The 17,383-nt window shown below is 39.5% G+C and overlaps 1 protein-coding gene across 2 annotated transcripts in view; it reads right to left on the bottom strand.

Annotated features, from left to right (window-relative positions):
• Positions 1-4,243: 4,243 nt before the first annotated feature.
• The window catches only part of SERAC1 (serine active site containing 1), a 60,957-nt gene continuing 47,817 nt past the window's right edge, over positions 4,244-17,383 (bottom strand). For both annotated transcript variants that reach the window (XM_032485258.1, XM_032485257.1), the window contains 7 exons: positions 14,944-15,094; positions 13,531-13,672; positions 12,431-12,525; positions 11,074-11,171; positions 9,699-9,881; positions 8,393-8,536; positions 4,244-6,728 (listed from right to left, as the gene is read on the bottom strand). In XM_032485258.1, coding sequence (XP_032341149.1) covers positions 6,592-6,728; positions 8,393-8,536; positions 9,699-9,881; positions 11,074-11,171; positions 12,431-12,525; positions 13,531-13,672; positions 14,944-15,094 — 950 coding nt within the window. In that variant the 3' untranslated portion in view covers positions 4,244-6,591. The remainder of the gene's footprint in view (positions 6,729-8,392; positions 8,537-9,698; positions 9,882-11,073; positions 11,172-12,430; positions 12,526-13,530; positions 13,673-14,943; positions 15,095-17,383) is intronic.

The raw sequence follows: 17,383 nt of genomic DNA on the forward strand, positions 1-17,383 counted from the left end.
GTGTATGACTGCCTTTGCTAACTTTGACTCGTTTAATAGGTCTCTCTCTGGGGGAGAGGTTTTCTGAGCTGCTCACATGGCCATTGCAGAATCTCTGCCCCCTGGGCTCTCTCTTCCTGTGCCACTGGTCTACTTGTCAGTCTCTGTCCCAATACCGTGTTGTCTTGTTTACCTTTGATATCTGGTAAAACAAGCCCTTCTCCCTTGTACTTTCTTTTTAAGAATATCTTGTCCCTTCTTGACCACTCGCATTGCCATATAGAGTCAAGTCCCATTAAGTAAGCTAAAACCTACTGGAATTTTTGACTGGGATTGAATGGAATAGAACAGACATCTTTACAATATTGACTCCTCAATCTAAGAACATGGTATATTTCTCTAAGGATTTCATTAATGGTTTTCAAAGTTTTTAACTTATAAAAATTTTCAAACACGTGAAATCAGAGGGACTAGTTTGAACACTCATATATCCATCACCAGGATTTCATAGTAATTAATGTTTTGCTATATTTGCTTTATGTTTTTCCTTGCTGAAATATTTTAAAGCAATTCTGCTATCATATTTGACTCCTAAATACTTTCAATGTATCTCTAAATAACATTTTCTTTTATAACCTTAATACTTCATTATATCTAACAATTACCAATAATTCTTTAAATTCATCTGTTTTGCTAGTATACATAAATGTAAGCTTTTTATTCATTGAAATGCATCAAACAACCTTGCTTTTACATAAACTGTCATAAAATCTAACAATTTACTGTATTTCAGTATACCCAATATACCATCAATTATAAGATACACCATTTATATACTGTTATTTTTAAGAAAATGCTATGGGCTGAATTTTCCCTCCCAAAACACTCCCCATTTACATCCTGATAAATCCATTGTAAATTAAAAATATCCTAATTTGAAAATGCATTTAATACACCTGACCTACCAAAAATCATAGCTTAGCCTAGCCTACCTTTAATGTGCTCACAACACTTACATTAGCCTACAGTCAAGCCAAATTATCTAACAATGCCTACTTATAACAAAGTGTTGAATATCTCATTGTAGTTTATTAATACTGAAAAATGAAAAACAGAATGGTTTTAAGTGTATTGGTTGTTTACCTTCGTGGTCACGTGGTTGACTGGGAGCTGTGACTTGCTGCCACTACCCAGTATCACAAGAGAGTAGCATACCACATATTGCTAGCCCAGGAAAAGATGAAAATTCAAAACTTGAAGTATAGTTTCTATTGAATGCATATCACTTTTGCCATCATAAAACTGAAACATAAGTTGAACCATTGTAAGTTGAGGACCATCTGTATTTACCTTTGCTGGTGAGATTGATGCTTTCATATGTTTTCTTATGACTAACTAAATGGCATCCTTCCATTTCAGCTTGAAGTCCCTTTAGCTTTCCTTGTAAGTCTGGTCTGGAAGTGATGAACTCCTTCACTCTTCGCTTGTCTGAAAAACTCTGTAATCCATTCTTCCATTCTGAAGAAAAACTTTGCCAGGTAGAGTATTCTTGACATTTTTTTTCTTTCAGCACTTGAAATATACTGTGCCACTCCTTTGTGGCCTGCAAAGTTCCTGCGAAAAATCTGCTGGTAGTCTTAGGGGGTTCCCTTGTACGTAACAAGTTGTTTTTCTCTTGCTGCTTTTAAGATTCTCTCCTTGTCGTTATCTTTTGACAGTTTAACTATAATGGGTCTCAGTGTGGGTCTCTGGGTTCATCTTATTTGGAACTTTCTGGGACTCTTGGTTAGGGAAGATTTATCCTTTATTTCTTTGAATAATTTTTCTGCCCATTTTTTTCCTCTTTTCTCCTTGTGGGACACCTTTCATGCAAACATCATTCTGCTTGATGGTATCCCATAGGTCACTTAAACCGTCTTCACTCTTTTTCCATCCTTTTTTATTTTTGTTTCTCTGATTGGATGAGTTCCACTGCCCTGTGTTTGAGTATGCTGATCCTTTCTGCCACTGAACCCCTCTGTTACATTTTTTCAGTTCATATTCTTCAGCCCTGTGATTTCTGATTGATACTTTCTTCTATTTTCTATGTCTTTGTTGAAATTCTCACTTTGTTCAAGCATTACTCTCCTGATCATGGTGAGCATCTTTATTATGGCAATTATCACCTATCTCCATTTAATTAAGGTTTTTGAGTTTCATCTTACTCTTTTGTTTGGAACATATTCCCCTGTTTCTTCATTTTCTTTGACTCTCTGTGTTGGCTTCTGTGCATGACATAAAACAGCCACCTTGCCCTGTCTTGACAGCGGGGCCTCATGTAGATGAACCTAATATTGAGCCCAGTGAGCTCTTGGTTGTCTCTAACTTTGTGATTGAGCCTCCTATTGTTCTTAGTGGCTCCAGGTAGTTGGGATTCTGCCAAGATCTGGCAGTGTTCCAAAGAGGAGCGGGGAGCATCTCAGTACCTAGATGTAGGCTGATTGGAAACTGAACCCTCAGAGCAGTTTTTAAAGTTTACAGACTTCTTTCAGGGAAAGACTGAAGATGGGTGTTTCTGCTCCCTCTGTGCTGAGCAATAGGGGGATGGAACTGTTTGATTACTACAGTCCTGTGGGATCTACAAACAGAAGGCCTGCTGGCCACCGGAGCCAGGTAATCAAGAGGTGCATTCCATGGGCAGCAGCCACAAAAGCGAGGGCACCAGAGAGGTGCTCAACTCCTTCCAGGGAGACACCAGCAACCTGGAGTGGATCAGAGGGAGAATGCAGAGACAGAACCCACCAGCCTCCCTGGTCTCCAGGGAAGATCACAGTCATACTCTAGATGTGTGTTCAATTTAGAAGCCTGACCCTCAGGCTGCAGCTTTTAAGATACGCAAATAGGCATCTTTCAGGAAAAGACTGGGAGACAGGCATTTCTGTCTGCTGCCCTTGTGCTGAGCCCTGGGGGGGAATAGACACTGTGAGTCCTTACAAGCCCATTCAGAACTGTTTCTTTGCTATAGTTTCATGGGTCTTGTGAATGCAAGCCCTGCTGACTTTTAAAGCTACGTGTTTTGGGGGTGGGGTCCATCCTTCAGGTAGAGGACTTAAAAGTTGGGGCACCAGACGTTGGGTCCAAACTCTTCACGCCTGAGGCGGAAGCTGGGACTTGTGTGTTGCCTCCTGATTGAATCTCCCTGTGCCAGGGATGGGATTCATGGTGAGAGTGTCTCAGCCTCTCCTACCCATTTCAACATGGGCATTTTCTCGTTCACCCAGTGTGTAGGAGTTGCTCAGCTAGTTTCTGAATTTATTTCAGAGGAAACTGTTCTGTGCGTAGCTGTAGATTCGGTCTGTGGAGCAGGTGAGTTCAGGAGCCTCCTAGGTCACCATCTTGGACAAGAACTCTTAGAAATGTTTTAATCTAGTAATCCCAGTTGTCAGAATATTCTGAACTCTAAATTATTGCTGTATACACAACAAAAGTCTTTTCTGCTTGAACACTGTGTTCGTATCCAGGCACTCTCTAGTGGTCCTAAGAATCAGTGACTATCTAACTTTCAGTATAAACTGGCTTTAACAATCCTGAGAGAAAGTCTGAATTAAATTAAAAATCAAAGGTTCTGGTAAGCTTAGTGTTTCCAAACTCTGGGTCCAGGTGTTGAACTCCGTGTCACTGTTTCCAAGGCCAAGCAGAAAGCAGATTAAGAACTGGAATTTTTACCAGAATAATTTTTTCTAAATTTGGAAATTTCTTGGATATTAAACTTTCTATGTCTTTTGCTTTATTAAGGAAATTTATAATAAAATATTACTTTTTATAAAGTAATTTTCTAATAGATTTTAAGCTTTTGGGAGTATTCAATATCTAACATAAGGGCACATCCAATTGTACTGAAGTACTTTAAAATGCATTTATTGATATTTAAATTTTTTTTCATGGACATCATTTTTATACCAAATGTCAATAAAAACCAAACTATGTATTAACATACTTAATATTACAAAGAGATGAAAACTAGGAAGGTATGCCTAAAGCTCAAATTTTAGGATTTGGAAATAATTTGAGGGGCAATGTGAATTACGAACCAAGTTCAAAAGAGATATACACATCGCTGTATCACTGTGCTGTCTTCTCTCTAGGAAATCAGTGCTGGTGCCCACCACCACGGGCATCCCCACTGAGCAGAGGCCCGCACCCTCCACCACGTTCTGGCTGTTGGTGTAACCTTGGTTGAATGGTTGAGATAGTGTCGAGAAAGGTACCACGGCCTCTGTTTGGGTCTCTTTCTATGATGACATTTAATTTAAACACTGGAGTAAAGGGGAACTCAGTGCTCTTGACTTTCACAGTAGACAACGTAATCAGAAAGAGAAAAGGTTATGAATAAGAGTAACTGATTTTTCATTTTCATCTGAGTTTTACTTACAGCTTGCTTTCAGTAGTGTCAGCTTTCTATAAAGCTGTATTCTATTTATTTCCTTCTTGGATAGATCATTTAAAGTGACTTTTCACATGAAGGGAAAAGTAATATAAAACTTCATTTGAAATTTTTTTTTTCAGAAAAGATACTTAAACAAGGCTAAGAACCATTTTATTGATGATCTAAGTTTAAAACTATTTCAAATATGTATGTTTTCATACTCTGTTCTTAGAGTTTTTCAGGTGATGATTATTTTTAAAACATTACTGACTTAAATCTCACAAACCTGATGAAGTGAATCTGTGTGTATCACATCCATTTTATAAATAGAATAAACAGATGGTAAGTTACTTGTCTGAAAAACTATAGTAATTCAGAAATACATTGGATCTCTCTCCCAGACCTTATTTTTAAAACACAGCTATAATGGCTATATTGAGATTTTAAAGAGTAGGGTTTCATCCTATTACTCTAGGTTCATGAACAGATGTTCCAGCCATGGCATATCTGCCATGGTTCATGGAAAACAGAAAAAGAAAACGAACCAAACGTATCTACCCCCCTCCCCATGTCATTTCAACAGCTAAGAGTTTATTGTTAGCTATCACCCTGTTTCTACATAATAAAATAAAGAGTTAGGTCACCTGCTAGTTTTTGCATAACTAAACAATTAGTTATTGAGAGTTTACTGATGAGCCCAGTTTACCTTCAGATGCAATACTCCAGTTTTAGCTTTGACTATCCCATTCTATGTCGATCATTTTCAAAATGGGAAACAAGCTTAACATGTCCCAGCAATTCCACTCCTAGTAAACACCCAAGAGAATGGAAAACACGTTCGCACAAAAACTTTGTATGTGAACGTTCACAGCAGCCTCGTTCATAACAGCCCCAAAATGGAAAGAACCTAAACTCCATCAGCTGAGGAACAGATGAGCAAATGTGGTACATTCATGTAACAGTGTATTATTTGGCCATAAAAAGGAATGAAGTTCTACATGTACACATGCTACATCATGCATGGACCTTGAGAATGTGATGCTAAAAGAACGAAGCCAGACAGAGAGGGCCACCTACTGTAAGATTCCATTTATATGAAACTTCCATAATAGGCAGATCCATAGAGAGAGAGAAAGAAACTCAGTGTTTACCAGGGGCTGCGAGGAGAGGAGGAATGATTGCTAACGGGTGTGCAGTTATTTTGGGGGATGAGGAAATATTCTGAAATTAGATAGTGGTGATGGTTGCACAATTCTGAAAATACACTAAAAATCAGTGAACTGTATATTTAAAAGGGTGAATTTTATGGTATGTGAACTGTATCTCAATAATGCTATTGCTTAAGAAAAAGTCATCAATATAATTTCCTATTTCTCACATGCTAGAGACCAGTTAATACTGCTTCTAAATGAGCAAGAGGAAGGTATCCTTTATTTAGCTAAAAAGAATCTGAGAATCTTGATACTAAGTACTGTTGATATTACAATGGCTTAGAATCATTTTATTTCATACTCTGATCAGTAATGGATTTATTCTTTTCTGGGAAAAATTAAAAGTACTGGCAGCTGCAGTCTGGAAAGAATTATAGGCTAGAACTTTTTAAAAAAAAATATGTCTCAGCAATATGAAAATAAAACTTACAAGAAACTGGCCCATGGGTGACACGAGGTCTAACAAAGCTAACATGTTAGACAAAGGTTTTACACTGACAAGTTTTTTAAAATTTACAGCACATGGACACTCAGACCCAAAACAGAGTCTTTTATGTTCTAGTTCATTCTCTCTCCATTACAGGTACTCTCCAAAAGGCATTTTTATGGTAAGTTGGCGATGGCTCTCCCTTCAGAAGCCATCAGTGCTCCTCCCAGCATAAGCCATGGACAGGCACAGATGACAAAAGTCACAGGTCACATTCTCTACCCCACAGTAGCTTGCTCCTCGTCACCAGGGATACTGCCGAACATAACCTGGCACACAGGGAGGTTCTTTTAAATCAAAAGAATCCAGTTTAGCCCTTCATTCTCCGATTGCCACTTCTGTGCTGTGTTTGTGTTTTACAGAACAATATTTTGTTGCCTGCAACATACTCCAGGCCACAATGATGCCACAGTGACTATGTCTGCATGATTGCTTAGAGCTTAAAAAGAGAAAGAGAATACCACGTTTCTTGCACTGTGTTCACGTATGAAAATGGAAGAAGACAACTGTCAGTTTTCCAGGTCTTTGGCTAAAGCATCACGGATGAATTGTAAGGTACGTTGGTACAAAAAAGCATCCTTTTTCTTTGGCTTACAAATGTTCAAATGGTTCACATCCACAGGAATTAGATCTCCAATGCCTAAATCTGAAGAAAACAAAATGTCAATAAAATCTGAGTAAAAATACAAGCTTCCCCTGTCAATATTGAGAGGCCAAATGCGTAGTTGTAATGTTGATTTGGTTGTGACAAAGGCCTCTTTCAAGAGATAAAAGGACTTAAAGTTTGACTGTATCGCTAAACTGTATTTGACTCACCACGCACAAGTGGCATCTCAGTAAGTGTATCATAATTTTATGCTTTTCTCATAAATTCTGCCTATGTGTGCTGCCTACATCTTAATTTAGCATGAACAGAGCCTGAGCACTGTCATCCTCAAAACTTTTATACACTGGCAGGTTATTATGCAATTATTCCACACTTCTTTTAACCACTTCATACTAGAGAATATTAGAGGTAAGGAGCTCCCTTGTCCTGATGAAAAGGATGGGAACATCCCACGTGGGCTGCATTCTATCCCCAGACCTCCATGACCACTCTCCCAGCGGAGGAGACAACGCAGCACTTGAGAGAGTTGGTTGAGTTTTTGGTGTTTCAGCCTAACGCAGTCTACCTAGATGGAAGGGAGGGAGGTACCAGTGAGGCCAGGTAGGCGAGGAAGTGCAGGTGGTGGTTATGAAGGAAGACAAGCCACCTGGTGACACAGAAGAAAGGGTGGACAGAATTGTGACAAGGCTATGTCACTACTAGCAGCTGGTCCGCAATATTAATTTTGCTTTAAGCTTCCAAAGTCATTGTTTTAAAAAAAATCTGTTCTTTGAACTCTTCAAGTTCTTCAATTATCAAATCACAGCCCCTCACCCTGTGGCATGTTACTTTGAGGTAAAGCCTCTTCAGGTCCCACTATCAAGCCTTTTCCATTTTATTTAGATAACATATTAATGAAGTAAGACAAAACTTGCTCGGCAGACAGAAGGACATCTGGCAAGCGCTCAGATCCGCACCGTCCCTGGCTGCCAGGAGCTCTCAGTATGGCCAAGTGACACCAGTACAGCACCTGAGCCAGCCTCCATGGTGATCAGAAAAGGATCTGACAAGCAAACTAAGGAGTCAGCCGGAGAAAAGCCCTTCGGGGAGTGAAATGGATGGGCTGCTTACTACACAGAGAGCAGCAGGGGAAGCTCTAAGCAGAACTGAGACTTGGGCCCTACCCTCCGAGGGCCGACGGCACACCACAGCAAAGCGCAGGCACCGTGGCAGCACGTACTGCGCACCTCCCTCGGCCCCAGCATTAGGACGAGCCTGAACTTTAACACTAGTTTTCTTCCTTCGACGTCTCTGTGGCTTGAATACTCCCCATTAGCTTCCATTTATTTCTACTAAGCTTCCACATCTTTAGTTGATTTTCTTTAAGGTTCCTGCAGGTGGCGATCAATCTACTAAATGCCCCTTTTAATCCAGCTGAAAGGACACTCTGTAGTCTTATCTAATGCAAAAGACTTCACTGTTGAGGGCTAACTCAGAGTTAGTCAATTAACCTTTGCCCTCTGACCAGTTAAATAAAGGGAGGGGAGGGGAATGCCAAGGTTAAATGTTTGCAGAGAAATTTTAATCTATTGCTGAAAAGAATAGTATAATCTAAATCTTCATAAAACTGTCTCCTAAAACTGAGAAACTGAATATAAAAGTTGACACTTATGGTGACCACAATCAGGCATCTAAGGACCAACAAGCTGCAAAAGAGTGAATACCTGCTGATTCCAGGGGCACCACATGGAGCTTAATCATGCTACCGATATAGGTTGGTAGTGTCTCTACAAAACTCAGCACCTGGAAATTTTTGTCTTTCGCAAACTCCAGAAAGTCATCCTGTAGTGTTTTAAGTGCAGGAGAATCTGTAAAATTATAGAGAACAAGGTTGTTACAAGTTCTGTTTATCTATTTCACTATAAAATGGACATCAACCCTCCATATTTAGAGAGGAAATTACAGTTCTGATTCAAGACAGTGGCTTGTTTATTTTCTCTCCTTCCTAAGAAGCCATTAAGAGGAGATTAAGGGCTAAAATCAACCCAGAACAGAGACCAGTGTCAGAGGGAGAGGTTTCTCACATTACTGGCTGACAGGAGGCAGTAGCCAGAGCAGTTTGCTGTGTGGGACTGAAGGGTCCCCCAGTGTGCTGCCGGCACCCCCACAGCCACCCTAAAGCACAGCCTCCATCAACAGGGCCTGTCTATAATCACAGAGCACACGGCCCTTCCTGCCCCCCATCCTCAAATATGAAAGGGCACCCAAGAAGCACCAGGTCTTAAAGGCAAGCCTACCTACAACCTAAGAGAGACAGACCCAGCAAGCAAACAGAAAACCTGAGCACAGAAGACAAACAGAAAGGGGGAAAAAAAAAAACCAATCCCCTAATAAGTATCTTTAGAATGATTTCAAAAGAAAATGGATCACAAAACAAGAAAGAGCTTGTGGAAAATAAAATCTGATTGCAAAAAAATACAATTCAACAGAAGATTAAGAATATAAAAGTCACATAACTCTAATAACTCTCCACAAAGCAGAACAGAGAACATATGAGCAAAAAGACAATGGCACATAAAGGCTCAAGCCAGGGGTCCCCAGATTCGGATTAACAGGTATTCCAGAGAAAGAGAAGACGCTTATTAATCCCCCTAAAATACAGTACTTTATAATTATGATGAATCTTTAAAGCTCATGTATATTTTAAGAGCTGATGATTTTCCAAACACAGAAAAAAGCAGTTCATTTGTAATTTGGAATAATACTTAAAGCAAAACATTATATAACTTTAAAATTTTTAAATACTTAAGATAGTATTAAAATTATTGTTCTATTGGAGCAAATACTTGCTTAAGAACAAAAAGGGAAGGGATCAAAGAAAAATTAGTCTCAAACTAAAAATCTTTCCTGACAGTCTAAACATAATTGATACACAGAAAATGAAGCAATACAGTCAAGTTAGAAACTGTTTTTCCTCCTTCTCCTGTGAAACTGGTGTTAATACAATGCCCTTCTGACAGAAAGTATTACCTTTGCTGAGCTCTTTGACTTCCAAAGAGGGAAAGAGAAGATAGCGAATATTCACAGAGTATTCAGCCAGATGGGATCCATGGTGAGGGACACTATAAAAAATGATTCCTCTGGTATTGTTTATAATAGTATTCATTTCTGGCTTCTTAGAGGCTTCCAACAGCATCTTTTTAACAAGAAGACCTAGCCACAGAGAAGAAAAACAATGCATAAGCTGTTTTCTTGCCCTCCATTAAAAAAAAAAAAGACAAATACAGGAAGAAGTACTTTCTTTTAAAAAAAAAGTTTAATAATTCTCTGCAGTCCAATAAACAGAGCCTTAAATATTAATATTTGGTAACTCTTAATCCTCTAAAATATATAGTGCAAGCCTACAAATGGGTGAGATTCTAGAAACTCATTTGTAAGGCAGGTCTTATATCATAGGATGCACTTTCCCACAGAAGAAAATTTAGGCATTGCTATGTTGTGTGTCCATCAATGAAGTGAAAATGCAGCAGCCAGCCTCCCCAGCCTGCCTGCAGCAGCCACTCCACTAGGTCACCAATGACCACTCCATTAGGTCAGAACTAATATTTTTAAAAAAAAACATAATCTCCCAGTCCACCACCAAGAAAACAAAGCTGCTAGGGGGAAAATGCACCTCAGAAGGCAGCTTCTCCTCTGTCCCCCTACCTGGGCTTGGCTGATAGTGAGACAAAGGTTACATGGATGGTGACAGTGGGTCTCTGAGGACACAAAGGGCTACATCCACCTTTCTCTCAGCAAAACACCCAGACTCAAGAGTCAGCAATCCTGAGCATTTATTTCATCAGATAATCTAGGCCGGGGGCCCTCTGCAAGGTGGATGGTGAACATTTAGAACTGGATTAGGGGAGGGGTTTGGGAGAAGCAGGAGATGTGGCTTAGCAAGCAAGCACTAGGACCAAAGAGTGGACACCTGCGACCGCGTGGACTTGGGCATGAAGGGGGCTGGGGCTGAGGGCAATGAAGCAGTGATGGACTCTGCGATGGCTGGAGGAGCAGGGAAGAAAGGGACTCCTGGAACCAGCCAAGATGCTGAGGGGTCTTTACAAATCGGGCTTCGATAAGCCATGGGCAGCTTCTGATACTCAGCATCATGCTTAATGCCTAATGAATGCATTAAGTTGCCAAACGCCTTTTCTCGTTATATGGTTTGTTACTACTTGTCCCTCCTCTGAAAAAACAAATAGCATGGAAGGAGAACAGTAATTTTAAACCTCCTAGCCATAGCCAAAACCATTAATTGAAGGGGAAAAAGGGCTATTAAATAAAGCAGAGCCACAGTAACTTATGTTAGCCCCGAAGGCTGACCGCCTCACAGTACTTGCTGGCAAAACTGAAACACACTTACCTCCCATGCTATGTGATACCCAGACCACTGGCCTATCCCCAACACCAGCAGCTCTGAGCTTCCTAAGAAGTTCGTTGCTCCTGAATGCAATGGACTTTCTGAACAAAATGAAAACAACAGGCATGACAGGAGGCTATCAACAACGCTCCCCCACCAATTTTGCTAGCCACTTTTTAAGGCAAGAACTTTTGTTTATTGGACCAATTCTACATGCTACGCTTTGGAGTCAGGAACACCCCTATTCTCTCTGGTTGATTTCTGCAACTGCTCATTCCTCATTTTAACTTAGTCACACTGGCGTAAGTGGGAACATTTACTAAACAAGCATTGTTGACACATCTAACACGTATCTGGCAATTTTCACGGGTCAGGCCTGGGACTCTGCCCCCACCACCGAGGACGTGTGTCCCTTCTCTGTATGTGGCCCCCACCACCGAGGACGTGAGTCCCTTCTCTGTACGTGGCCCAAGACAGGCAGCACTGGAGACCGTGCTGTCCCTTGCAAGTTCACCTGCGGAGTCAGCTGTCACTGCTGTTTAGTTCTACTTGTATTTATGCTACAAACAGTACGCTTTCATCATTTTGGTTTGTTACTTAGAAACAACAGAAAGCTATTTGAATCAGAGAATATCAAATAAGTAATTTTCTACCTAAAAGGGAACCCCAAAGCTATCTGGTCTATTTCAAACTGTGTATTTGTAGAATCCTTTCTTTGAAACCAGAGTTTGTGAGAGTTCCTCTGGGTGAAATGGGGAAGGAGCCCTGGGGTCGTGCCCCCTGACCCTCAGCACCATTCCTCTGGCACCTACATGGGGGTCACTCAGAGGTAACACTCAGTTTGATAACACTGATTCAGACCAACTCTCAATTTGTAGGCCAAACTTCCCAGACCAGTTAAATGACCTAGGATGGCACAGTGTGTCACAGGCAGAACTGGCCACACCTAGGTCCTGAAGCCCAGGCTCTCTCCTAGATACACAACGGCACCTAGTACGTCCGAGTGACATAAGGAGTCTACACTGTTCAGCATCTCTTTCTTTGCTTCCTTTATATGGTGTGCTTGTGAACACAAAAGCCAAAAGCCTCATGTTTGCTTCCAGGGTAAAGAAGACTTTGATCTAAAATCCACGGTCATTACTATGAGAACAGCTGTAAGTGAACCATGTTAGGAACCCAACATTGACACTATATCTAAGCTTTATATAGTTTCATTGTTTATTTACCGCTAACTCCCTCTAGAAGGAAGAGAAAAAAGGTTAGGTTAGTTTTCCATAAGAAAATCCTGTCTGTGGCATCAAAAGCTAAAACTCCCCTCCATCCCAGAGGCCTTGTGGCCCGGACCCTTCCCCTCAGTTACCTTTCCATAGGACACCTTGCTCTCCAGTCGCTAAGGCTGGTGTCATACTCCACAGATATAATTCGGAGAGCAGGACAGTCGCTTGCTAACCATGACTACATAAAACAAAAGGTATAAAAGGAAAAATATGAATTTCCACAGTCCCACTTATTTCCTAGCAACTGAAATCATAACTAAAGGACTCTTGTAATACTAACAACTAGTAAAACATCACGCTGGAGTCATGTGTAAAGGTGACTAGAAAAACAATCCTGGCAATTTTATCTTTTTATATCTCTGGTCACAAGGAGGTATCATGATTAATAGTGTAAGGTCTCTGCAGGTTTCAAGAGAATATTCTCAGTTTTAATCTGCTATAGCTAAAAGCAGAGCCTGTTTTTGGAATCTAGATCAAACTGGCTTTTTGAAAGCATTTCATAGAAAGCTATGATCTCAGGATAGAACAGTGTGATGGTCAGGGATCTGACCTGAGAACTCAGATTCTAATTAGTCACAGTTCTGTCTCTGTGGGCCTGAGTTTTATCATCTCCACATTCAGTGTCACCAGAGACAGTGCAAACCATTCTTTCTACTTGATAAGCTCTTGTGAAGGTGAATGAGCAGCAGTGGGACAAAACCCCAGAAACTGTTTATACATATTCATTGAGCTTTAGATAAATATCATTCAATGAATTCATCCCAAAGTTAAGGCTCTTTAGAATAATGTCAAAGAAATCCAAAGTAGAACTGACTTCCTTAAAGTCTTTATTTTTATAATTATTAAAATCAGAAAACTACCCAACTATTATTAACATATTATTTGTTCAATCATATTTTTAATGGAAGTGATCTATTACTGACCCTTGCCCTTTGCCCCTGTTTTTTACTTAATAGAATATTCTTTTAGAGTCATATAGACTGCACCCTAAATTATACAATACAGAGTGACAAGCCCAGTTGTCCATGTAACATACTATAAGTGCCCCTAAGGGAAAGAAAAACTGCAGAGAAAAAAACCCCAATAAAAAGTCATAAGCACGTCACAATGGCGGCTCCAGCGGGCAGGGACACGGCAGCGTGTCGGGGTAAGGGTGGCCTGCCAGAGTCAGCCATGTACGTACCTTGGGCCAACAAGTTGTGTACTTGGTTTCATCCTCTGAAATGTTTTCAGTTAAATCCTGATCATTGTCCTGCTGGCGCCACGTTTTGAATGCTGCTCCCATAAGGCCGTGAATAAAAAGGACATCTGCTTTAATGGGCTGACTAGCCGGGGAGAGAGTTTTAAAAAGAAGCAGAATAAATGCATTACTGCTTTGTTAAGAATCCACACAGCACTCTCTTTGGAGGATGCTTAGCAGGTTTATATAACAAAAGAAACTTAAAGTATGCTTTACAGGCACAGCTTTGCTGAGGAACCCTTCAAGAAGTTTTGGCAGAGACATACACAAAATGTGTTCACTGCTCTCTCTATAAAGATGGAGGCATAGCTAGCCAGGCAGACAAACCAAAATCAACTGTAATGTGCTTAGTGATCAATGAAGTGACAGATGTCACAGATTACCCTCCAAAGAATTTCATGAGCATGTTGTACAAATCAATTAAAATAGTTAAGAAATTAAATAATACACTAGTGTAGTTCACACTCAGTATGCATGAAAGAGATTGTTTCTAATTTATCAAGGAAAATAAATAATATTTATCAGAAGTGGAACAAATGAGATTTTAAAGTAACTTATATTCTTTCTTTGGATACGACACTCTTAAAAACTGCAGCTGTATATTACTTGCAAGCTATTTAGAATATACACACAATTACATAACAGATGTAAAATACTTGATCATATTCTTTTACCTACAAATTGGAATTAACCAGGCAATCTATTTTTCAGATTTAAAAAAGTTCTTGCTATTTTCTGAGGTGTTATTTTTAAAATGCCTGGCAAAAACCCAAGAAACATGTAATTTTTTTTCATTGTGGTCCTTTCTATATTTATTGTCTTACCTGTGATACAACTGGAAACAGTGACCAGAAATAACCTTAAGAAGGGGCATGAGTCAGATTTATTACAACTTATTCCTTCTGGTGCATGCTTTTGTACTTGGCATAAACTTTCTCCAGTCCCTTGAGTTCTAGGCCCAGGCTAATCTGGCTGCCTGCATGTAATTATATATAACAATATCCTATCTCCTTCCCATCCAGACTGACTTCTACAACCCTCGTCAGTTAATAACTTAGATTTACATGAAAAATGTAATGAAAAAAGAAGAAATACCAATACAAAGTTTAAGTGGGACACGTTATAAAAGGTGAACGCAGCCATCCTGTAGGTAAAATACCCAGGTAATTTAGCTAGTTCCACACTTTCATGACAGCCTGCAATTCTTCTGAGGTTATTAGGGGCAAATTGTTTCAGTAAATAAGGTATTCGTAAGGTACTTAACTTACCTAAATTATGCAGAAATAAATTAAAATATTAAGCCCTCTAAGCTTAGGGTCCCCACAGGGGCAAAGCGGCCCCACTCTGCTCTCCTACCTCGTGCGGTGCTGGGGGTGCAGCACGTACACCCCGTCCTGGTATTTATCTCGCACAGTCTCTCGGTCTAGATTAGCCAGCGTCCTGGCGGCATGTGAGGCCTCCATAATGTGCTGAGACTTCATTGCTTCTGCCAGTATGGATACCCAGCCTGGTGAAAAGAACATATTCCTTAAATATCGGCACTTACCTATCTCGGATTGTTGAGAGGTTTCAGGCTGAAAATGATGGAAGGAAGGCAAACCTCAGCGTCAGTCTACGTGGAAAAGCCCGACCACTCCAATTCCATTCTTCCCTAAGGTCCTCTGGGTCCCATAACTCAATGCCATGATGTCCCCAGCCAGGTACTCCTTAGGGGTCTCAAAGAAGTTAAGAACCATTTTCTTTATTAGAAAATGTAACAAAAGTTGTAATTACTAGACATGAGTTCATAAACAGTAAGAAAATGTATTTTGCTTTAGCAAGAAATATTAAGTTTGGTGATTTAATATTAATTATTTTATTCAGACTGGCAGTCATATTAGCAGCCCTTAATACACACGAGGATATTGATTCTTAATAATGAACTCGCTTGACAGACAAAAATCTTGTAAAACTTGAGGTTCAGGAAGGAAAAACTATTTCTTAAAGGGAGACAAAACAGTACTTTGTGCAGTATGATTTCATTTATGTTTTATGTTTTTGTTGTTTAAAACAATGTATTGCTTTATGCACACAAATATGTATGCAAGTGTACGCGCGCACACACACACATACACACAGATCTAGAGAGAGGCACCAAACTAATGAACAGTCACTACTTCTGAGGTGGGAACTGGGGTTGGAGAGGGCTCTGTATAGAGGTGGGTGTGACCTTTTGGCTGTGTCTATGTTCTCTGAAGCATTTACAAAGACAGTCTATTCTTGTATTATTTAATTTAAAGTAAAACGAAACATGGGCCTTGAGGTTAGAGAGACTTGGGCTTGTATTTCTGTCCCCCACTTACTTGTTATGGAACCTCAGTCAAGTTACTTGGCTCCGTTGAGCTGGAGGAAGGTTCTAATAAATTAATCTATATCAAAACTGCCCCGCAGGTGCTCAATAGAGATCATGTCTCCATGTCCTCCTCCCACTCTCTGTGGCAAAAGTGGTGAGAATCATTGTGATGATAAGAGGCCATTATTTAGTAATCCAAAAGAAATTTCAGTCCTAATAATTCTTAAATATCCAAATGTGTAATATCAGAAAATCTCACTTCAAAATCTGTTATAGAATGCTTTATAATAATAAAATAAGAATGTTTTAAAATGCTACCTGTAGAGATACTGTAGTATGTTATTGGTATGTACAAAAATATGGCTTTATTTTTAATGAAGTTGCAAGAAAGACTCCACAAGAAAGGACACATAAGAGAAAGCATGGCACAAGCCAGTTCTTCAGCATTTTTTACTTGACAAAGTATTTTTACAAAACCTGAGATATTTCACCTTTTATAAACCATCAAATGCTTCTTGGAAAACCTGTGTCTTTCTTAAATGTTTACTGTTTATAAATTATATAACCTCTGGATACATTTTAATTGTAAAAATAAACGAAGACAGCATTTAATAATGAATGTCCCACTTTAGCACTCCCAGCATTTCTCAATTCCCATGTATGTCCTCAGAAGTAACTATAGTTAAGTTTGGTAGACACTCTTCCAAAACTTTTTAAAAATTCAGTTATATACCTTTAATTTATACATATACACTGTAGCTCCATATGCATTTTTTCCCAAGTAGCAATATACTATTCCTACTGTCCTATGACTTGATTTTATACTTCAGCCACGTACACAGACCAATTACCAACAATGAAACTGAATCAGTAATTAAAAAAAAAACTCCCAACAAACAAACTCCAGGACCAGAGGGCTTCACAGGTGAATCTACCTAACATTTAGAAAAGAGTTAACACCTGTCCTTCTCAATCTGTTCCAAAAATTACAGAGGAAGGAATGCTTCTGAACTCATTCTACAAGGCCAGCATCATCTTCAGACAAAGATATCACAAAAGAATAAAATTACAGACCAGTATCACTGATGAATATAGAAGCAAAAATTCTCAACAAAATATTGGCAAGCTGAATCCAACGATACATTAAAAGGAACATACACCATGATCAAGTGGGATTTATTCCACGGATGCAAAGAGTTCAATATCTGCCTATCAATCAATGTGATACACCACATTAACAAAGTGAAGAATAAAAACCGAGCGATCATCTCAATAGATGCAGAAAAAGCTGTTGACAAAATTCAACATCCATTTATGATAAAAACTCTCCATAAAATGAGTATAGAGGGAACATACTTCAACAAAATAAAAGCCATCTACCGCAAGCCTACAGCTAACATCATACTAAATAGTGAAAAGCTGAAAGCATTTCCTCTAAGACAAGGATGCCCACTCTCTTCACTT

This window comes from Camelus ferus, chromosome 8 (genome assembly GCF_009834535.1).
Source record: "Camelus ferus isolate YT-003-E chromosome 8, BCGSAC_Cfer_1.0, whole genome shotgun sequence".
NCBI classification, from domain to species: Eukaryota; Metazoa; Chordata; class Mammalia; order Artiodactyla; family Camelidae; genus Camelus; species Camelus ferus.